The 24,291-nt window shown below is 40.7% G+C and overlaps 1 protein-coding gene across 2 annotated transcripts in view; it reads left to right on the forward strand.

Moving 5' to 3' along the window:
* The first annotated feature begins 11,965 nt into the window (after positions 1-11,965).
* Positions 11,966-24,291, forward strand: part of TRPM7 (transient receptor potential cation channel subfamily M member 7) — a 122,565-nt gene continuing 110,239 nt past the window's right edge. For both annotated transcript variants that reach the window (XM_084640587.1, XM_084640588.1), the window contains exon 1: positions 11,966-12,098. In XM_084640587.1, the coding sequence (XP_084496713.1) occupies positions 12,096-12,098 (3 nt within the window). In that variant the 5' untranslated portion in view covers positions 11,966-12,095. The remainder of the gene's footprint in view (positions 12,099-24,291) is intronic.

Raw genomic sequence — 24,291 nt, forward strand, 5'->3', positions numbered from 1 at the left:
AAGGCCATTCTTATAGTCTCGCACTTTCTCAGTAGATGACACATCCCCTCTGTGGTAACTCAGCTGTAAATCTCAGAGGCTTCTGCTGCAAGCCTGTAGGCATAGGAGCCTTCTAATCAGATCATGAGCCATAAAAGTTAGTTAACAGCTGCTAGATGTACTGTATATATTACTTAACTTTTCCTTTTTGCTCCTTGTCAACACAAAATGTCTCAGGGTAACCAATTACATTTAGAAATAGTTTTATCCTTGTTTTGTTCCAATGAAAGCACCATTAGCAGGTCAAGCCCAAAACCCAACAGTAAATACATATCTGCCCAGCTTGGGATGGGGAGGGGTGTGTGAAAGAGAGGATTTTCCAGTCGCCTTAAAGCAGCGAATTATATCAAACAATTCTTCAACCTCCACCACCACTGATCAATCCACCAAGAGTTTACGTTCCATAGCAGCACAGAATAATTAATCCTGACACATCCAGAGATGAGCAAGAAATGTAATATAAAACAGCTACAACTCCTAAGGCACAGATGACTTCTTTTCTAGCTCAAATCACATCTGGAGACCCTTTGCACTTATCTAACTCCAAAACAATTTATTTTTTAATAGTTCATCCTTTCTTTGGACTTAATCCTCAGTGAGGATAAATGCTTCTCATAAGTTAAAAGTGACAAGGTATACTGTGTGAAGAAAGCTTTCTGCTAATTTTTAATGACGTACTGAGGCACTGAACACTATCTTTAACTTCAAATAAATTCATGTAGCACATTTATTGTACTATGCAAACAACTGTTCTATTTTTTCATTAAACTTTTTTTTAAAACAGAGAAATAATATTTTAATATGCTGTAGCAAATCTTCTACAAACTCTTATTCATGTGTGTAGCCCTACTGGCTTCAAGGGCTAATTGAATGGCTAAAAATTTTCAACTCTGGCCCTGTGTAAGTGCAGTGCAATGGTGAAATTTTTAAATGCACAAAAGATAGGGAATTCAAAGTTACAGTTCTCTCACAGCTGAAATGCAGCCATATTACACATACATATATTTGGCATAAAGATTAATGTCATATAAAGTAACACATTAAACATGTTATAAATACAAGAGAGGCCTGAGTTACTCTTCCAGTAGGAATTATAATGGACTTTCCTGATTTTGGTACACTTAAAAGCTCAACAATAATATATTTTGCACTTAATTTGTGATATATTTCGAAGCTCTGTTAAGGTTTATTCTGATTACTGTGAGAGACAGGGTAGGATTCTTTCCCTTGAGAGTGCTATCAGAAAATGGTGATTGGACATCTTGCGAAACCATCCTTATGGATTTATGGCTACCGGCTGCAGAAAACCAGCAAACAGGTATTTCTCCTTTGTGCTGCTTTTTTTTCTTTTAAAAGAAGTTATACACAATTACACAAGAAAGTAAAAAATATTTTTTTACCTGAGCTGCAAAGAGATGCAAAATAAGAGAAGAAGCTTCAGCACTGACAAAAGAACTAGCTTCCTTCGTCCTTCCTCCCTCCCTCCCACTTTTAGCTATACCCACGTCTTATACGAAATAGTGAGCAGTTCAGGACAGGGACTGTCCTTCTACTCTGTGTTTATCAAGTACCTAGAATGTGGTACCCCATAGCTGCTACAGTAATGCAAATAAATAATAATAAGGACCTAACTGAGGAACAAGAGAGCAAAACACAGAGAGGTCTTTCTCCTTCTTCACTGATTCACATAAATGGAATATAGACTGAAGAAGAAATCCTTATGGTGCTCCTATGAGACAGAAGTATGAAAGTTACTTCTGCCACAGAGATTTGACCCAAATAAAAGCCATTTAATTAATGCATCTCTTTGTTTACGTGCTATGTTATGGGAACTGGATTAGAAGCAAACCATGGGATGCTTTCTTGAGAGTAATATGAAACGTGTGTGTGTGTATGCTGCTGCCACATTTATACTACTTAGAATCTGCATTCTCTCAAGAGGGTAGGTGTAGACTACTATAAGGTTTAGTCCAAGTTTTACCCGTTTTCACTTTGGTGTTAGGAAACCCCTCTCCAGTGTATTGGAACCAATCCAAAGTTCAGTGGCAGTTTCTCTTCTTTCCATCTCATACATCTTGGACGTCCACCATCATTCTTGATGCAATGTATCAATTTTTAAAAAGTACAGCTCCCCTGTGCTCAGTCACTCCACATGCAGAATTCCTACTGATATTAATTAAAGTTCGGTGGGTAGTGTGACTGAATGATCAGGCGATTAAAGGGTCTAGTTTTGTTAAATCAAAGCAGTTAAATCAAGGCAGTGATTAAAAAGAGACAGTATTGTACAAATAAAAAAAATCTTGTTTTTAATTTAACAATATCCTATAGAAGAAAGATAGCATTACTAAATTTTTAATGGGAAATAGGCCAGAGTCACCAGTGGCATTAAATTTACTCGAGTCAGTGGAGTTCCAACAGGGAAGAATTCAGTCCATTGTGTTTAAATGTTTTCATAATAAGTATATTATTTATAAAATATATATTGTACATTTAAACCACGTCAAGGTGTTGAATTTTAGCATCTTTTAATATATGCCTGGGGTGGTTTTGTTTGAAAGTATTAGGCTATAATTGAGAAATGTTTTCATGACCTGCCATAATAAACTCTGTCAAATATTGTTTTGAATAGATGTTCAAACTCAGATCTGTGTAAATGTTTTGAAACATACAGTTTAAATATATAGACGTTGGTCCTGAAAATATTTACATACATAGGTATCTTTACAGACAGGAGTCCTCAAATGTTTCCAGGATTGGGACCACAGTCCAATGTGAGGGCCAAAACAAGACCTATGCACTGCTTAAGTGCCATTTAAAACTCACTTTTTGGCTTTGAGTGGTCTGGAGACCTGAATTTCATCCATTATGAAGAAATATTGCTCTACAAGGGCACCTGTGAACTTGTAAACCATCTACTGCAAATGTCTGATTTCTAAAAGTCAGTTATTTGTAAATTATTTCTCCAATATCACAGTGTGCATTTTGCAGCACCACACTAAGTATTTTCTCAAAGATTCAAAGCAAAACAGCAGCCTTACAGACATAGCAGAGCCAATGACCAGTATGTCATGCATGACTGCTACACAAGCTGCAACAAGCATATTTGATACCTGTCGGTCATTCTGGGAAGGACAAAGCCAGTTAAAACTCGGACAAAACAGTCACAATCATAAAGATTTCAACAAAAATAATCATTTTGTAGCAAAACTTAGTAAACCATACAGCTGTGGTGAAACAAAATTGCAGAAAGGGAGGAAACAGAGTAAACATACATGAGCTGATTCTTCAACAGAAGGCACCCTACACTTGCTCATATCCAAAATAGGCAATTGCCCTCATATACTTCTTGTCAGCTACAGGGGTTTATGCATACAAATGCAGATACATGAGGTGCACACACGGAGACTTTTCCCTATGTAAACTAAATTTTAAAACAGTATTTCGTAAGCAGGAAGTATGGCACACTATGTGTAAATCATGGAAAATATTTTCATAGCAGCAATGTAAGTGGCTAATACTGCAGGAATTTTTGTATACACTACTGGACAGGGAACAGGCACAATTCTATGTATATAAAATCAGATTTTCAGAAAAAAGTGTGTGTACATTTGCGAGCCATCCAGCACTACCTTGCTCATTAATGTAAATTTTCCCTCCTATTACCACATTTGAGGGTGTGTCTTCACCCCAGACTTAAACTAGTCTGAGCACATGGGTTTGTCTAGTTCAGGTGTATGAGTAGCAACACTCAAATTACTGGATCCACACTGGTGTTGAACTCGCCAATGTATGTCATGAAGACTGCTGACAGGATAGCTCATGGTTCTTTCTACTGCAATAAAATGAACCGATCTATAATTCTTTACTAGTGAATTGCGGGAGAACTTGTCTGTGCTTCTGGGCACTGGAGGACTATCAGTGCTCAAGTGGTTAAACTGCATCCATGCTACAAAGTGGGTGGGTTACCAGCCAGAGTGAATACAGCACTTGGGGGCTGAGTCAGCTAGCTGGGGTTGAGAGCACCACGAAATGTGGCTGAGAGGGTTTTGTGGGTGGGCAGAAGGGGGATTAGGGGCAATACTTGAGTTAATTCCACTGTGAAGAAATATCTTTATATTTCTTTTAATAGCAATTTACGTTTTTGTTCAAATGTAATGTTTTCTGCATCTCAAGTTGAGGGCAAACATTTCCACATATGCTTAAGCTTATGTATGTAAGTCAGGGGTGGGCAAACTTTTTGGCCCAAGAGCCACATCTGGGTATGGAAATTGTATGGCGGGCCATGAATGCTCACAAAATTGGGGGTTGGGGTGCAAGCTCCGGCTTGGGTGCAGGCTCTGGGGAGGGGCAGGGGATGAGGGGTTGGAGGTGTAGGAGGGTGCTCTGGGCTGGGACCGAGGGGTTCGAGGGCGGGAGGGGGATCAGGGCTGGGGAAGGGAGTTGGGGCACAGGAGGGTGTCAGGGATGCAGGCTCTGGGTGCTGCTTACCTCAAGCAGCGGCATATCCCCCATCCAGCCAATGGGAGCTGTGGGCGCGGCGCTTGGAGCGGGGGGCAGCCTGTGGAGCCCCCTGGCTGCCCCTACGCATAGGAACCAGACAGGGGACATGCCGCTGCTTCCAGGAGCCGCGTGGAGTGGGGCAAGCCCCCGATCCCGCTCCCTGGTGGGAACTTGAGGGCCTGATTAAAATGTCTGGAGGGCTGGATGTGGATCCCAGGCCATAGTTTGCCCATCGCGATGAAAGTAATCCCATTGCTTAGACTTAAACATGTGTTAAGTGTTTGCAAGATTGGGGTCTAAATCAGTAGTATGTGACTTTTTTTTAACAGATAATAAGACATGCTAGTTAACTTTAAATATTCATAATTTTCTCTACACTGTCATTGACAATCTCATAGCTATTATAATTTGTTTCTCAAATATACATCTCTGAAACACTGTTCCTTGAAAGGATTTTAAAAACTAATCCTTTGCTCACACATTAATTATGTTTGCTGTCTTAAAGTATGTTTGTTAGTGCAAGATAGAGATTGCTGAAGCCTTGAGATCTCTTGAAAACAAGGTGTGTAACTCTCGAGTCAACTGTATACCAGAAAACAAAATCTGGTATAAATATAAATGAAATAGCTAATAGTTTTAAAACTGTGTAACAGCCAATATACTTTGAGGGTGAAACCAGGCTCCGTTGAAGTCAACTTGCCATATAGTAACTTGAGAAATATTCTATGTTTGGTCCATAAGTGAAGGTGTATTTTGTGGAAAATTTGAGAAAAATCTCTTCTAAAACCCTGCCTCAATTCCAGGAATAGGAGGAAACCCTAGGGCATGGGAAAAAATCCTGGGTCATGTGATTTTTCCTGCATTCTGCAATATTCTACACATTCAACATTTTCACTTTGAAAAATCAAACTTGCCTTTTTTCTGTTGTGAAGCTGCACCTGTCACAATGTGAAAAGATGTGCTGCTACCTTCTTAATGAACCAACCTTGTGCAAAAAGCCCAAAGGAAGCCTGTAGCTGGGCAAGCAGCATTGGCAACAAAGTTGAGAACTCCCCAAGTCCTACCCACTAACCAATATGGCAAGCACTTTAAGGTATAATTAAACTATAATGTGCCAAATTCTTACCCAGTGTAAATCAGTGTAACTTCACTAACTTCAATGGAGCTATTCTGACTTACACCAGTTAAGGTTCTGGCCCAATGTAAGGAGAATCACCGACCTAATAAAGTTATAGAATAACTCGAGCAACTGTTCCTCTTCTCAGCCCCCGGAGCAGGGTCTTTTCCTGAAAAAGGGATATGGTCAGAGTGTCGTCCTGTTCGGACAATCCTCAGCCACTGTAATAGCTCTTTGGGGATTGTGAATAGTTATGTGTAAGTTGGAGGAACCTTTCCAATATATCACTATTGGAAGATAAAATGCTGTTCACAGACACTTCTTTGAAAAAGGCTCAAAGTAACTGAAGTGAATTACAATGGAAACAATCAGACTCTGAATTAACTGAAGACCACAGAATGATCCTTCTATGTTTGTAGCCCTCTAGAAACTGAGCCATGTGCCCTATAAAAACCATATTGTAAAGTGACCAACTTATAAAATGAGAAAGACAAATATGTGCTTGGGGGAGAAGGCTTGGAAACTCCACCTTGTTAAGAAAGTAAATGAGGTTCGTTAATTACCCTTTTCTGCCATCGATGACTCTAATAAGGGGAAAAAATGTTTCTACACAGACTCTATTTGACCTTGGTTGGGATATTAACCTGATTTCCTTATCAGTTAGCGATTGTGTTTGGCTTAACTGCTTGCATACCAGCACATACTTTCAACAACTTGAAATGTACATCCATAGGTTCACTAAGTATCCAAAACCAGACTTCTTCACAAATTACCCACTTCTTTTATTATAAGAAGGAATTTCCATTTCACTTTCAGTGGGAAACTCAGTATTTCTTCTGCATGCACATGAGAGCGTTAAGCAACCTTTCCCAAATATTGTCGGCTTGCTTTGTTACTGATTATATTGCATTACAGGGACAAGGGGCATTTTTAAAGAGTCTCCTTATTATCTCTTAGCACTTTTTATTGCAATGAGATCAAGTTACAACTGGTTTAGTGAGATGTAAATCCTAGGAGGCATGAGATTCCTAAATCTATGGCAAGTATTAGATCACTGTGATACTATATTTCAGCTTCGCTAGTAGCCATGATAATTACAAAATAAACAATTGCCCAGAATAAACAGTCGGTGACAGGTTGTTCGTTTGCTTTTCAGATGTGAGAATGAGATAAAAAACACCTTAATTTAAAGGAATAAAACATCTGTTTTGAATTTAATGATAAGAGGAGACTGCATCAGCTACAAGGCCGTGGAATTTAGTAGAATATAAAATGACGTTTCATTATTTTCCCTTTATTCACAGGTGACTGCTGACGACGGACATCTCACTTGGAAGAAAAAAATGGTGTCTAAAATGAATGAGCATTGTGGTTGGAAAGTCATTAACCCTTAATTAGAAGAAGTAAATGTGTAACCTTCTAAGGCACTCTGAAGTTTACTTTTAACGCCTATAATTTATTTCTCCTCACCACCTGCATCTAAAAAGAAGTCTGAATATCAGGGATAAAAACAGAAGATTTCATATATGATCTATGAACAATTGACTCTTTGTAGGTGACTAACTCTACTGATTTGTAGGCTATCCTGCTTGTAAACTCAAAGGATTAAAGGGGGCAAGGTACTTCTTTGCGCCTCATACCATTTGTTCTAGGGCATGGGGAGTAGTAGCCTCTGCGGAGATATTCCCCCACCTCGCACCAACAGGTGACCCTGCTTGCCGGGAGCAACAGTGAAACAGAAAGGGAGACTGACTCCTTTAGTTACAATCTGCCTCCCAGACTGCTCCAGCAGCGGCTGTCCCGTCTTACTCTCGGCTGATCACAAACTGTTTAACTGGCAAATGGCTAGATTGTCAATCTCATTGCAACTCTGCAGAAGCAGTAGGAAAAATATGTGCTTTAGTCCTGGCCTCAAGATATGTTCTCCTAAAATGACAGCTTGTACAGGAATGTCTCAATCAAAGTTCTAATTTGGCCTTCAGCTACCTACCTCTTCTTGATTCTTTTGGCTTTACAGCACATTGAAATACCTGTACCTTCTGCAGCGAGAGGAGACTGTATTGTCTTCAAGTCAGCATGAGATGCCAGTCTCCTGGGCTCAAAGCTGTCTAGATTTGTTAGGCTGACTTTAAAGTGGAAGGAGGAGGACGAAGGAAGTGCATTCATTCATACTAAATACTCTGGCTAATGAAGTGATAAGGTGGAAAACAGCAAGGAGGAAATAAATGGATGTGGATAGATTAAGGGCCTGATTTTCAGAGGTAATGAACTCCTTGAGCCTTTTGAGTTTAGATGGAGTCGAGGGTTTCAGCACTTCTTTAAATCAAGCCCCAAGAGTCTATGTTCCAGTGCTATGAACATTGGCAATAAGCAAGACTAGCCCCAAATGATACTGTATGAAGAAGTGTGACCTAATAGTCATAACCAAAACTTGGTAACCTTGATTGGTATAACCTGTGGAGATGAGAGAGGGACATGATTGAAAAGGAGGAGACAGAATAGAGGCACTCTGTCAAAAGTACTTACAGCATTGGTGGGAATTCCACATTCTTGCTGCTTTTCTGCAGGGAAAGCCCTTGAAATTCCTCTGGAAGATTGCCTCTGCTGCTACCATTTATGCTTTCTCACCCAGCATATGGGTTACAATAAAATGGACACCGTTCTTGTCAGTTTCACCCAGCTGTCTCTGCTGGGCTGGCTGCACTAAAGAGCTGAGGTGGGGCAATCTTCCACTTCTTGTATTCAGATCTGTTGCAACTTACTACCAGTTCTTGGTGCATTATGTGCTAGCTTGGCATGTGGGAATGAGTGATGTTCTAAAGTGGCTGGCCCACAGAGAGGATCAGACTTACTGCTCCTGTAGTGGTTGGTTATCCTTCAGTTCAACCTGCAGAGATGTGTGACTTGGAAGCTGAAGGACCAGGATGTTAGTTCCAGCTATCCATTTGTGTGACTGTTACAGAAATTGTGTGACTGTTACAGAAATTTGTCTGTTGCTTACAGCCCCCGAATTTGTCACAACAATGCTATTCACTGCTACTCTCACAGATATTTGTCCCTGTTATTGGAATTTTAAATGGAAAAATCATTACCTTCCTACAAGAGTGTCAGTGCAGGGAAATATCTGCAGATCAGTTCCACATAATTACATCAGAGCTTGTTTCTCATGGAATATGAATCAATTTCCTGAAAAAGTATTTTGATTTGTGTTTTCTGCTACATTTAGGTATACTTAAGTGTTTAGGGTCCAATCCTTCTATCCTTACTCACACTGTGTCACACTGATTTGAATGTACCACACATCGTACATAAGAGTGGCAAAATCTGGTCCTCAGGTAGCTGCAACTCAGTCTGAGATTCCCCCATCCCCCTACTTCTGTAATAACTTTGGTGTTTTTGCATTGGGCCTAGTAAATCAATTTTGTTCTTGACACTGTGATTTGCCTCCAGGCTGCTTTTTGTCACTGGAAAGAAAGTACTGCAAATATGTGGATTAGGTAAGAGTCAGTAGTTAACGAAACAGTAATGTTAGAAATCTGTTTTTGGAGAGTGATGTTTTGCTAGACCATTGGTATTTGTTATGGTCAGGACAGCAGGATTAATTCTTAACTGAAAACACCCTTTTTTGCTATCTCCTGGAAACAAACTGCAGATTATTGCAGTTTGAGATTTGTTACAGAGGATTTACCATGGAAATCCATAATGAAATTCTGCTATATTTTAAATTAATGGCATAGATTCCAAAGCTTGCTAGTTTTATTTTTTGTCTATAAGACAAGGTTCCTGCCCTGAGGAGTTTACACTACAAACAGGACTTATTAACGACAAAAGCAATCAGTTCCAACCACAGTACATTTTTCTGCAAATTTTGTTCCACACACGTGACATACACTTTAACATAGTGTTAATGAAGAATTCTCTCCCTTACCCAAGCATATGGTTGTAACCTGCAGGGAAAGCTTCAGTGATTACTAGATTTTTTTAAACATAATTTAAATAAGTTGAATTACCATAGCTCACTTTTGAAATACAACAACTGTACTCAGAGTAGCAGCCGTGTTAGTCTGTATCCGCAAAAAGAACAGGAGTACTTGTGGCACCTTACAGACTAACTAATTTATTTGAGCCCACGAAAACTTATGCTCAAATAAATTTGTTTCTAAGGTGCCACAAATACTTGTGTTCTTTTTACCAACTGTACTGTGCTTCGTGAACTGGGTGCATATTAGTGACCGGTTTTTATGGAGGCACATGTATCAAAATTGAGAAACACAGCAGTTAGGGCTTGATTCTTTGATGTGCTGACCACTTCCTTGAGATGCTAAACACCCTCATTTCACAGCAACTTTAATAGAGTTGAGCAGCTACTTTCTGCATGCCACTAGTGCCTCAAGGGATCAGCCCTAAAACGTTTCACCCATTCCCCAAAGCTAGTACTGTTTTTGCATGAAAAATCTTAAAAATTTTAAGAGATAGGCATGGTAGGCCCCCATCGGGAACAGAGTTAAGTGATTTGTCTTTGAATAATATGGTTCCAGTTAAACTGGTTTCTAACAAACTTTGAGAGGGGCCTACTCTTGCCATGTTGAAGAACTAGCAAATCCCTGTGCTAGCTTTAAAAACTTCTTTTTAGTTTTAAAATGCTTCTTTGAGCCCCAGCTATGCTGTATAGGGTAAGTTAAGTTGCTAAAGGCTGATGCAAGACATTTCCTCACTCCAGCAGTTGAGAGCTAGCCTCTCAGTCCTTGCTACTAGAGAAACATGGGACCTGAAATCTGATCTTTCCCAGAGCAGCAGTGTAAGGTACAAGCCTGCTGGACTGTCCCTGTAGGTTTTTTTCCCTGGCAGTGAGAGAGCTCACTACAGCTGGTTTTAGGCGACTGTACTAACCAGAAAAGGAGTACTTGTGGCACCTTAGAGACTAACCAATTTATTAGAGTATAAGCTTTCGTGAGCTACAGCTCACTTCCTCACGAAAGCTTATACTCTAATAAATTGGTTAGTCTCTAAGGTGCCACAAGTACTCCTTTTCTTTTTGCGAATACAGACTAACACGGCTGTTACTCTGAAACCTGTACTAACCAGGAGAACTTCTGATTGTTGCAGGCCAAGCAGTGTCAATTCTGGGGGACTGAATAGCTGACCTGTTAAGTATCCCTAATTCTGTTATGATTCCCCATCCCATACACAGCAGAGAATAACTTGTGCATCCGATGAAGTGAGCTGTAGCTCACGAAAGTTTATGCTCAAATAAACTGGTTAGTCTCTAAGGTGCCACAAGTACTCCTTTTCTTTTTGGGAATACAGACTAACACGGCTGCTACTCTGAAACCTGTCATCATGCAAGGCACTGCATTTAGCCCTATGGAGTGGAAATCTATCAACTTCATGAAAAGGAATGCATCTGATGAAGTGAGCTGTAGCTCACGAAAACTTATGCTCAAATAAATTGGTTCGTCTCTAAGGTGCCACAAGTCCTCCTTTTCTTTGTGCACAACACAGTCAGATCAACATGCCCCAGTCATAGGCTGGGATCTGCTTGAAAACCCCTCTTGGTAGTGAAGATAAGAGCTGGGCTGCGATCCTCCATTTTATGCCAATTCGCTGGGATCCTCGCTCGAAGGGCCACCACAGCCCTTGAGCGGGGCAGGGGCGGCTGCTTGGGAACATCTACAGCTGGCTCCGCGCCCGGCGCAGAAGAACATTTCCCGCCTTAGAGCCGAGGCGCGTCTTCCAAACGACCCTCAGTCCTCGCCCCAAAGCCCGCGGTGCCCCAGCACTTTCCCCGGTGGGAATGAGCGACGCTGGCGACGAGCGCCAGGAGAGCTGGTCCGGCGCCAGGGCAGCATCGCAGCGGTGCAGATTTGCTGCAGCAGCAGCGTTTCCCTCATGGTGGGTCTTTGTCCCTCAGGTGACCCTGGCCCGAGCCGACCTGAGCCCTGCGGCCCGGGGGGGGCAGTGAGGAGACGGAGCCTGAGAGAGGCAGGGGAGAGCTGAGGGGCCGGGCAGGGGCGTCGGGGGCCGCGAAGCGGCACTCGGGGGTCACCAGCGGCAGAACAGGCGGAGGGAGGGAGGGAGGCCGGCGTCTCCCCTCGCGCCCGTGCGTCTCCCTCCCCCCCGGGGGCGGTGCGCGCTGACGCGGCAGCGCTGCTGCTCTCGGCCTAGGGGAGTCGCACAATTATGAGAAGGAGCCGCCGGGCCAGGACCGCCACCGCCAGCGTTGGGTCCCGGAGCAGAGCCGAGCTCGAGCCGCCCCGCTCTCCTCCTCGCCCCTGGAGCGCTGTCCGCTCCCGGCCTCTCCCTGCCCAGCCCCCCGCAGCCGCCGAGCTCAGCCCCGATAGATGGAGACAGGCCCCGCCACCGCCGAAGCACGAGCAGCAGCAGCCCGGGCCGAGGAGAGCCAGAGCCGGCGCCGAGACCCAGCCCGACCCTGAGGAGAATGGTGAGGGGCGGGGGTGGCTGGGCTTGTCTGCTCTGGGCTTGTCCCACCTCAGCTCCGACTCGGCCCCGGGAACCGCAGTGGGTTCGCCGGCTTGGAGCGAACAAGTCCCCGCCGGCTGCTTCGAGCCCGAGCCGGCCAGGGCCGCTCGCGCCCGCCCGCCCCCTGCCCCCTTGGTGGAGTGGGCATGGGGCTAGCCCATGGCGGTACCCCCGCGGCTCCCGGGGCTGGTCAGCAAGGGGAGTACTGGCGCCTCACAGCGCGCTGTCGTAGGCAAGCTAGTGGCGGGGAAGAGCCGGCTCAGGTGTTTCCGTCGTAATGGGCCCAGGTGTCGGCTCGCCAAGAGGGGCGCGCAGCTCTCCGAGAGGTCACTGCACGTTTCCTGGAGCGGATGGTGTCTTCCTTCACCCTGCGCCCTCCAACAAAGCGAGTTTGGTGTCAGAATAACCCTCTTGCTAGTTTTCAGTGTTTGTGTTGTCTCGTTATCCTCTCTCGGGACTAAATAATCCAATAATTTCGTCATACTTTAAATAGGCAAGAGCTTGCCATTGCACGGTATTTTTCGGTATTTATCGTATGTAGGCTTGGAAGGATTTGTTTTTTACCAGTAAGCGTCAATTTCACCACACTCACACAAACCAGTGACAACGATTTTTCATCAATAAGAATCGAAAGAAAAATGCTGCTCGAGATCTTATTCGCGTTTGATGTGTATATTTTAACATGTGATGTTGGCAGTTTGCCTTTGTAAAGGTTCTAAAGCTTTAACTTCTTAAATCTTAACATCTGCTGTCATTAAATAATTATTTTCTGCCCTCCCCCCACCCACCGAAGTTTGTTGCAACTGTGAAAACTTAAATGGCTGTAAACTGGAAAAAAAAATGCTTAAACCCCATAATTTTGCACAACTGAAAATTTTAATAAAAGCTTAAACATAAACATTGATAATATCTGTCAAAATCATGAAAATTGAATTCTGCCAAGCGTAGTCACATGTGCGTCTTGATATAACCCACATTGTAGTATTGCTACATACTGTACTGAGAATTTGAATCTGGGGTCTACCAGTTCAGCTCCTTTTCTCTTTTGCTTAAACTGCTTGCTTGTTTTGGGTCTTGTTTCTATTCAAGAATATCACTTAATTGTGACACACAGTCTTTTTAATAACGTACCCCTTTAATCATTTGCCTAGTCAATCAGAATTATTTTGTACACAGCTATATCTTTCTGAGACTTAACCAGTCCTCCATTTTAATTTTTGCCTATTTAATTCTTACATGTCATAACTTTATGTAAATAATAATACTAGAGTGCAGGTCCTAATATAGAGCCCTTTAAGACATTGCTACTTCCAGCCTTCTGCAAAGTATACTCAATTTTAATTTTAACCTTCTGTTTTTAATTACTAACCAGTTCTTTATCCCTCTGTTAATTGCGTAGCTGATGCTTAGAGTTGGTACAGCAATCCATCATGTTGAACTGGTTCAAAAAGCATTCCGAAAATCCAAATAGTGGTAAACAATAGATTTAATATTCTATCTAGACTAACGTTTTTAATTTTAAAAATGTTTTATAACATGACTTATTGTGTGAAACCATGTTGAGTCTCACCTAGTATGTTGTACATTTCTATACACAACTGTTATGCCTCTTAATAGTACAGATGTAGGATTTAGAAATTCTAGGACAGATGCTGAAAATTAGACTTCTCTATTTTAAATATTGGGACCTAGATTTGATGAGTTGACAGATTGCATCACAAAGTTTCATCCTGTATTTGTTAGTCACAGTATGTAACAGGAATGTATTGCAAATTGTTCCTTAATTGTCACAGGTTTCTGGGTTGAATTAGCATTAGCTGACTTACTTATTTTCTGGCAGTGTAGTAGATGCATCATAGTGTCTTGTACCTCCTGCTTTCGTTGGTGTTTGTCAAATGTTTCATGATATTCAGAAAGAATTATTTTACAAGCTAATTTGAACAGAATGTTTTATTTAAAATTTTATTTTGTGCTAAATTCAAGGTGGTTTTTAAACAGTCAGATCTTTTATAGAATATTTTAAATTTCTGAAATTTCTGAAGAGTTAATACTAGAAAAACTTGGTATGTATTAGGACCTGATTGTGAAAACACTTAAATAGGTGACAGGTTTCAGAGTGGTAGCCATGTTAGTCTATATCAGCAAAAAGAACAATGAGTACTTGTGGCACCTTAGAGACTAACAAATTTATTTGAGCATAAGGTTTTGTGGGCTAAAGCCCACTTCATCAGATGCATGCAGTGGAAAATACAGTCGGAAGATATATGTACAGAGAACACGAAAAAATGATAATAGCCCACCTTAATCGATTACTCTCGTTAGAGTTGGTACGGCAGTGATTTTTTCATGTTCTCTGTATGTATATCTTCCTATTGTATTTTCCACTACATGCATCTGATGAAGTGGGCTTTAGCCCACGAAACCTTATGCTCAGATAAATTTGTTAGTCTCTAAGGTGCCACAAGTACTCCTTGTTCTTTAAATAGGTGAGTAAGTTAGAAATCAATGTGATTACTCCATGACTACAGTTATTTAAGTGTTTTCAGAGTCAGACCTTAAATTTGTTTCAGTTTGGGACACTTTCTAATCTGTTGTTCAGAAGGGGGAAAAAACGCTATTTTGTTGTATTAGCAGGCTTCAGGTTGGATGTTCATCTGCTCCTTTTATCTCTTGCTGTTCTTATTTTCATAATTCTCACTAAACTGGGAACGTCTGAAGGCATTTTAAAATGTGACTTCTCATTCAGCAGGGAGATATGACGAAGTAGTGTAAGCGTAAATGTTTATTTTACAATCTGACCATGTAATTCTCCTCCCTCTATGTATCTCTCCACTGGCTCTGCCTAGTCTCTCACATTTCAATTTAAGCTTCTTGTCCTGGTCTTTGAGGCTCTGCATAATTCCCTCTGCTTATCCAGCTTTGTTTTTTATCATGTTGGCCCTGACTTCTCTGCTCCACTAATGATAACAAACCTGGATGCCCCATTCATTTGCTTCTCCCGCAGTCATCTCTACCGTTTTTCCATGCCTTCCCTTCCTTAAACTGATGCAGTAGGCCCAAATCCACATCCCTCCTCTCCTTCAGAGTCCTTAAAACCCACCTATATTGTAATGCTAATACAATGTGGCTTTTTGTACCCCTTTAGTAGACAGACTAGACACACAGGTATAAAGAGAGAGGTGTTGAATCTTTAAAAGAGGCAAAGGTGTTGAATCTTGTTACTTTCTGAGGCTACAGCTACACTAGAGAGCTTACAGCAGTAGCTGTCAATGTAACTTTCATCGCTCAGGGGGCAGTTTATTCACACTCCTAAGTAACATAGGTTATGCTGACATAAGCTGCAGTGTAGACATAGCCTCAGCTAACAGACTTGGTCCTTTGGCTTGAGGAGTAGAGGTTTTTGTTTTTGGGTTACATCTAGCCTATGGGTGTTGAAACTGGGACCTAAAAGCATAAGGAGTTCATACATATGCTTTTGTTGAGTAATTATATAATCTTGTTGCTCTGTTTACGTTCCCTCTTTCCCCACTCTACTGTTTTGTTTTCCCTTCATTGTGTTGTGTCACTTAGATTGTAAACTTTTTGAGGCAAAGACAGAGGATGCATATTTTTTTGTGCTCAGTAAATAAACTAACTAACATGGAATACTTCAATTCCACATTATTTAAAACAAAAGAATGTCCCCTACCTATTTGTTTCATTTTAATAAAAACGTAAAAGTGCCATTAATAATCTTACCGTGTGAAACAATCAGTTTGACCACATTTGTTTGAAAATTATTGTACCTTTATTGTTGCAAATAGCACCTGTGGCTTGCTAAGAAGTGTGGTTTAAGACCCCCCTCTATATAGATAATTTATAGGCAATTTGTGACAGCACTTTATATACAGTAGAACCCTCAGAGTTACTAACACCTTGGGAATAGTGGTTGTTTGTAACTCTGAACAAAACATTATGGTTGTTCTTTCAAAAGTTTACACCTGAACATTGACTTAATACTGGTTTGAAACTTTACTATGCAGAGAAAAATGCTGCTTTTCTTTATTATTATTATTATTTTGTTATTATTATTTTAAGTACTTTTAACACAGTACTGTACTGTTTTTTTGTCTCTGCTGCCTGATTGTGTACTTCCAGTTCCAAATGAGGTGTGTGGTTGACTTGTCAATTTAAAACCCTGTTGCTCATAACTCTGAGGTTCTACTGTAGTCAGTTTGTTTCTTTCTCCCTGATGGAAAGACTATTCCAACCCTGATATTCTATTATATATATCAGTGGGAGGGAAGAACGCAGTGTCCCTTTAAGCAATATTTGAATATAGTTGAGATTGTGATTACAAGATGCTGATACTAAATTTGAAAATTCAGTATTTAACAGAGAGGTTTGGTATTTGTGAATTCTGCTTTAAAATTTGAAAGAGGAAGGTAAGGAAATGATCCTTTAGTATATTTTACCCAAAAAAGGATATATTTTACTGATGGATTTATTTCTTTTGAAATCTCTTCTTTTCTTCAATGGTGTCTACTTTTATTATAGTATTTGCATGCTGTATTGATCTGGTGAAACGTTTACTTTTTTTTTCCCCCCAAGTCTGAAGTAGAGTTAGTAATGCAAGTTGGCGGTAAAATAGTGCATGTTGTCCAGAATTAGTTATTGTCTTTGAGATAAAAGTTTCCAATTTCCAGTTTAAATAATTCTCTTCTAAGGGAGGGTTGAGCAGTGGAGTGGATGTCTGCTTAAAATTACCAGAAGAGGTGTAGCTAAAACTGCTTAGGAAAGCTGTCATATTTTCTAGTCGACAGCAAAAAAAAACTAAATAAGATGCAATGCCTGGATATCTTTTCTCCAATCTTGCAGTGACCAGTGTTTGAAATATTTTTTTTTAAAACTGTGCAAAAAGTTACAGTGAATTTTTGTTGTTGTTGTTGTTGGATGGGGGCTTTGATTCAGCTTTTATATTTGTGCCTCTTGCGTATTAAAATTTGAAACATTATTGGATATTTAGTTTATTTAGAATAACGTGAATATTAAGTAATTTTGCAACCTTTGCTTAGTAATGTATCTCAGGTTGGCACACTTTTAAGTGGTTTGGGTATCAAGGTAGATGCGACAGGACTGTTAAAAATACTTATTTGCTTAGGACCACTGGTTCAAATCCAGGCAGCCAATTTTTGAGTAGATAAATTGAGTACCAGGCAGCTTACTACTTCTGTGTGTCTTGTTCCTTTACCACTGTAGTCTTTTTCTCTTGCTTGGATGCCTGCAATCTTGCCTCCCCACAAGTCCATTAAAAAGGTGACTGCTAAAATAATCTTCTTGGTTTGTTGCTGTAATGCTCCTCCCCCCAAGCCCTTTTATTGGCTACCTTCCTCCATTGTACCAAACATAAACTTGTCCTTTCTATCCAGCTTGTTGTGTTATAGCAAGGTTGACTCATACTTTTGCTCTGCTAACAATGCCAGCCTTGACCACCTATTTTTCTGGCAAGCACTTATGCACTTACTCTTAGGGTGCTCCTCATGAGTGGGGGAAAAGCTCCAAGTCAAAATCCAAGAAGCCACCACCTTAATCTGCTTCAGATCCCTCCTAAAATTCACCTCTGCTGCAATACATACAGAAATTCAAATGAGGTAGCAACTGGGCAGATGGAAAGTTGTGATCACTGCTGCTGAATGGCTGAGAATTGCGCACATCCTGTTGTATTTTTTACCTTGTCTCCTCTGTGCCCCAGCTCAGCTCACTTGTTTGTCTCTTAGGGCTTGTCTACCCTAGCCCCCCTGAGCGACAAGTTAATTTGATTTATAATTAGTTTGTGAAGTAAAAAGTTCTATATCAGGGGTTGTCAAACTTCATTGCACCGCAACCCCTTTCTGACAACAAAAATTACTACACAACCCTAGCAGGGGGGACCAAAGCCTGAACCCACCTGAGCCCCACTATCTTGCGTGGGGGAGCCAAAGCCGGAGCCCGATCACTCTGGACGGGGGATGAGGGGCAAAGCTGAAGTCCAAGGGCTTCAGTCCCAGGCAGAGGGCCTGAAACCTGAACTGTGTGGAGTGGGGCTCGGGCTTCAGCCCCAGGCCGTAGCAAGTCTAAGCCAGCAAGTCCAAGTCCTGACCCAGAGTTTGAGAATCACCGTTCTATATAAATTAACAAACTGTTTGGGACTTTGTGTACACTAGCCCTGCATTTATTTATTTGGGAGGGTGAACTTAGGAGTAAACTGACAAGAAACTGATTATTTCCTTATTATCAGTGTCTGTGTTTAATACCGCCATCCCCCAAACACAAACTTTTTAAAAATAATGTTAAGGTAATAAAAAATGGAAAAATCAAGGCATTTCTAAATATGGGTCTTGATTTTTTGGAGTAACATATCACTATGCAAAAAGAGTACACCATAGGTATGGGTCTTATTGGTTTGTCACAGGAACTTGGCATTATTATGTAGTTTTTATTTTAACCTCTCCCCCAGTCTCTCACATGAGGCTATATATAAAATGTGCATTATATAACTGATGGACCAGAATAGAAGTTACTCTCTTGACTAAATATGTAGTTGCGGCTGGAGAATCATACTTTATGGGTCAGATAAAACAAAGGGTTCATTTGGATTAGTTCCAGCATCCTGTGCACTTTACGTAATTAGGTCATGTGCTACCTTGATAATACTTTATGGAAATATAGGTACAGTATGTACTCAAGATAATTTTGCTAAGGTTTATTCTCTCCCATCTTTTTAACGTTTAAACTGAATGTTTTTTTTAAAACATACATGTACAAAAAAGCATCTAAAATCTTAAAATGGCAGAATTGATTCTGTTGCCTACTCATTAGGAAAAAGCAGGGACTGGGTTTGGATATCAACAGAAATATATACACACAATCACTGGTTGATTTACTTTCTGTTTAACTTTGAAAAATACAGATATTTATGAAGGTGCTGACATACTTCTAGTAGTGTGAATAGCACCTTTGTAGCACTAGTAGTGTGCCTTCTTTGTTTAGGGCTTTGAATTCACTGCATGATCAGAGGGGTTTACACAGTTTTAAAGTGCTTGCTATAGATCTATTTCTATAGATCTACAGGAAATCTTACTCAGGGTCTTGGCATCCATGCTGAGCAGCCAGGTTCCATTGTAAAATCCTGTTTTTATCCCCAAACAGGTAAGGCCTGTAAACTGCCAGATTTACTCTGACAATGTTTCTGCAAAGTTTGACTTGTTTCAAGTCACTTAAAAAAAACCCTGATTTGAAAATGATTGTGTTTTAATGATCTTAGCCTGACCTTGTTTTAAAAAAGTTTACTACTCTTTCAAACTCTTTGCATACTCCAATGTCTTCAACTTGTGCACAGTATATATGTGAAAAAAAACATAGGTTGTATTTGTGGATAGTTTTGAGTCCAGTCCTGCTTCCATTGACTTCAGTATGAGGTTTTCTTGTTTTATTTGACATTGATTTCAGTAGGAAAAGGATTGGGCGCAGTTTGTGAGCATGGTGCCCTCTACTGATTGGCAACAGCATGAAAAAAGTATGGGTGCCAACATGGCTGATAGGAGATCTGTTAACCGTCTCAAGTAATGGAGGCCTATAATGTATTGGAACTAGTGTCCAGGGTTCCAGTCCTGGCTCTGAAAACTAGAATGCTTTCTGAAAATTTTGAGAATACTCTATTACATTAATAATAATGTACTGAGATTAAAACACTTTTTAATATTTTTGGTGAAATGTCTTAATGATATTTCTTCAAAAACAGACTCCAGCGAGAAACTGCAGAACTGGAATTAATTTGCAAATTGGACACCATCAAATTAGGCCTGAGTAAAGACTGGGAGTGGTTGGGTCACTACAAAAACTAATTTCCCCCTGCTGATACTCACACCTTGTTAACTATTTGAAATGGGCCACCTTGATTATATTGGCCTCATTAGCACTACAAAAGTGATTTCCACCCCTTCTTGTCAACTGTTGAGAATAGCCCGCTTCTACCTTAATTGAATTGGCTCATTAACACTGACCCCCTACTTGGTAAGGCAACTCCCATCTTTTCATATGCTGTGTATTTTTACCTCTCTACTGTATATTCCACTCTATGCATCTGATGAAGTGAGTTTTAGCCCACGAAAGCTTATGCCCAAATAAATGTTAGTCTCTGAGGTGTTACAAGGACTCCTCATTGTTTTTAATGATATTTGTCTCCCTCTGTTTTCCCAGTGAAATCACATTAAACTGTGACATTTTATTATAGGTAGCTTTTTCTGTTTTTTTACAAGCAGTTTTTATATACAAAAATATTAAAATTTAATTAAGACATCAATACTATGTCAAAACTAGACAAGGTTTTCTGTGAATGAAAGCAATGGAAGAAAAACTGTGTGCTTGTGTGTGTGACTTTTTTCACATGTATAAGTTTTCTCAGGGTCTAGGACCTAACATAGATAAACTAATAGCAGTAACAGTTGCCTCTTGCACGTTACTGAAGCTAAGTGTCAAATTATGAATTAGGTCTGGAAAAATTATACATTACTTGCATGTTAGTTTTATTTAGGGAATAATATAATTGAAATATGTACCAATATAATTTCAAAATTTTTTCTTCAATGACTAGCTCATTTATAAGTCTTAAATAAAGGCCAAAGTGATGCCACTTGCTGCTATTTTCTTTCTCTTTTTCTTTTTTTCTTCCTTCCTTCCCAATTTTTGTAAGGGTAACGTAACATCACATTCTTGCGATTTTTGACACAAGCAGGAATTCATTCATGTAAATTTCTTTTCAATTTTAGCTATAGGTAGAATAACTTTGGTACTGCCTTTCTCCATGAACACTGCTAGTCATGGTTTAATATGGTAAATATGCACTTTTTTCACAGTAGAAAAAATATGTTCACCTAACTCAGTCAAAATCAAAATGGCAAGTGTGATAGCTTGAATTTTATATCATGCAGTAGTTCTTCTTACCTTCCCCTGCTCAAATGGTTGGTTGTTTCCTCGGCTTCTAGATTTTCTGCAGTCACTCCTTTCATACTTCATCTTGCTTGGTATTAATGCAAAAATACATCTAGAGGAGATGGAGGAACTTGCAGCTCCTCTCATTGCATAGTCTGCTTGTATGTGCCTGATGAATTTTTAGGATTTCTTGTATGCTTGACAGCTGAAATCCAAGATCTGCTTTGTTCTTCCTTTTAAAAAACAAAAAATTGTGTAAGTACTACAAGGAGAGAATCGCTTCTTGTCTAATCTGCACTTCTTGAAAAACACAGGAATTTTAAAACTGGAATTCTTGCCCTTATAAACAATAATCTCTGTAGCTGTCCTGTTAGGTAACTTGTCTTTAGCTACCTCTTGCTGTCTATAAAATGTCCAGACTTCGGACAAAAATATTTACACAACCTTTGTAGATACAGCTATCATATATAAAATATGAATGCTTCATCCTCATTGAACTTCATCCTTGGGGTGTAAAATTGGGTTTTGAACTGGAATTTGGCCAAAAAGCTGCTCTGTTCAGCAATGGAAGCATTACCCTAATGTGGGGAGGATCTTCTGTTGCACAGATGCTCCTACTCCTCCCAAATACTTCAGGCCTCTAGGATGTGGCTACAGAAAAATGGACATTGCAGAAACACATTGCATTAAATCCCAGCGCAGTTTTCAACTCTGTTAGGTCACCAGAGCAGCCCTTATTGTGCCAGAAGCAGTGTCACTCTTCTATCTAGCATAGCTAGTGCCTCACATAGAAAAGCCATGATGAACTCTCTACCCTCTTCTTCCCCTCTGATTTTCTATAATCAGCTTGTTCGGCTGGTCTACCTTTGTTGTTCTTGCTTCTCTTCCATTCCTCCTTAATGTGCATGGGGCCACCCTGTTTAATTTTTGACCTGTCTATATTACATCTAATGGCACCAGATGACCTGAATAGATCTCATGACTAAAAATTGTAGTGTGAATGAAACTAACTGTATTCCTGTATCCAACTGTGGGGGTGGGGTGGGAGGGGAGTGGCAGCAGGGTGTGTGTGTGTGTTTGGGGAGGGAAGAGCTTTGATCCAAACTCTTTTCTGTTGACCTACATATCTCTAGAAAAATGTAGCTCCGGTAACTTTACAGTTCCTCTAAGTTAAAAACCATACTCTATGTATATATTATGAGATGTCCAGAATGTATCTGTCAGTTTTTAACTAAATGTTCATATAGGTTTTCAGTTGTGGATATCAAAACAGGCTGTTTTGTTCTGTGGAAGTCTTGTTTTTGTATTTGTTCATTATATCTCATTTGCTTCTGGCTTAGGAAACACACAGATAAGTGAACATATACATAATACTCCATTACATGCCTTTCTGAGAAGGGGATGGTAATAACATTAGTAATTTAAAAAAGTGTAAAAGGGCTGTTCTTCATATGACTATGCTTTTGTGTTCTTTTCTTTAGCAGATAGCTGATATTTTAGGTCACATGAACTTCTTTTGAACAAGTTCATAATGTGATATAATTGGAGGGTCTAATAAATACATAATATGCAAGTTTGAAAACTACCTGGAAGAAGTACTTTTATGATATGGAGTTTTGTAAGATTTTTTTCCTCACTTTCTCCAATATTTACTCCTGGGGGTAGCTATTCCACTGTGCAAGTGGCCATCGTCTGCTGCAGAGTGTTTTTGGGAAGGGTTTGCAATGCCTCATGTGGGTAGGCTCAGTGTCCCATGATGCAGCTTTCTCCATTCCATGGGCTTCCTAGTATGTTTCATGCTACTTTTCAACAGCCCCTGTAAACTGCTTACCTGCCATCTGTCAGAAAGCAAAGATCCAGTGTTGCTCTCCAGTACTGTGATGAGCATTGTGAATACTGTGCACCTGATTCCGCATTTTATGAGATGAGACTCTGATGCTGGTTTCTGCCCTGCTGTGTGCCATGGGCAGAAACAATTCAGGATTGCTGCTGTCATTCATCGAGCAACTGCACACGGTGGACCGTCGGTTCTGGGCTTGAGAAACAAGGACTGAGTAGTGGGGTCACATCATTATGCAGGTATGGGATGACAAGCAGTAGCTGCAGAACTTTTGGACGCACAAAGCTGCTTTCCTGGAACTGTGTGTGGTGTTCACCCCAGCCCTCCAGTGCAGGAACACCGAAATGAGAGCTGCATTAACAGTGGAGAAGTGAGAGGCAATTGCTGTGTGGAAGCTGGCAACACCAGACTGCTACCAATCAGTCAAGAATCAGTTTGGAATGGGGAAATCCACTGTGGGGGTTGCAGTAATACAATTAATGCAGGACCATTAATCGCTTCCTGCTACCAAGGACTGTAACTCTGGTCCAGGTGTGTGAAATAGTGGATGGTTTTGCAGTAGTGGGATTCCCTAACTGCAGTGGAGCGATAGATGGCATGCCTAATCCCATTTTGGCCCCAGACCACCTTGCGCTGGCGTATATCAACAGATAGGGCTACTTTTCTATGGTATTGCAAGCGCTAGTGGATCACTGGGGTTGTTTCACCGACATCAGTGCAGGCTGGTCAGGGAAAGTGCATGATGCACGAATCTGTAGAAGCACAGGCCTGTGCAGCAAGCAGGGACTTTCTTTCCAAACCAGAGGATTACCATTGTGGATGTGAAAATGCCGATAGTGATCCTGGGAGACCCAGCCTTCCTCTTGATCCTGTGGCTCATGAAGCCTTACAACTGCCACCTTGACAGCAGCAAGGAGTGCTTCAACAACAGGCTCAGCAGATGCAGAATGACTGCTGAATGCCCCTTTGGCTGCTTAAAGGGGCTCTTGCACTGTCTTCTCAGCAGGTTAGACCTCAGTGAGGAAAATATCCTCATGGTTATAGTTGTCTGCTGTGCCCTTCACAATATATGTGAATCAAAGAGGGAGAAGTTTCTCCAGAGTGGAGGTGGAGTGGCTGTGTGCTGCTTTTGAGTAGCCAGATACCTGGGCTGTAAGAGGGGCTCAACGGGGAGCTTTTTGGATCAGGAAGGCTTTTAAAGGAGCATCTTAACAATGGGCCATAGTAATGTGTGTTTGTTTATCCAGGGTTTTGTGTGTGGTGGTTTTTTTTTTTTTTTGCACTGTAGTAGTATGAACCTTGTAATGGTTTCTGTGTGTGCGCTACTGTAACTGCACCTCTTGGTACTGTCTTTGAATGTTAGCAG

The sequence above is a fragment of the Lepidochelys olivacea genome (genome assembly GCF_965140295.1).
Source record: "Lepidochelys olivacea isolate rLepOli2 genome assembly, chromosome: 10".
NCBI classification, from domain to species: domain Eukaryota; kingdom Metazoa; phylum Chordata; order Testudines; family Cheloniidae; genus Lepidochelys; species Lepidochelys olivacea.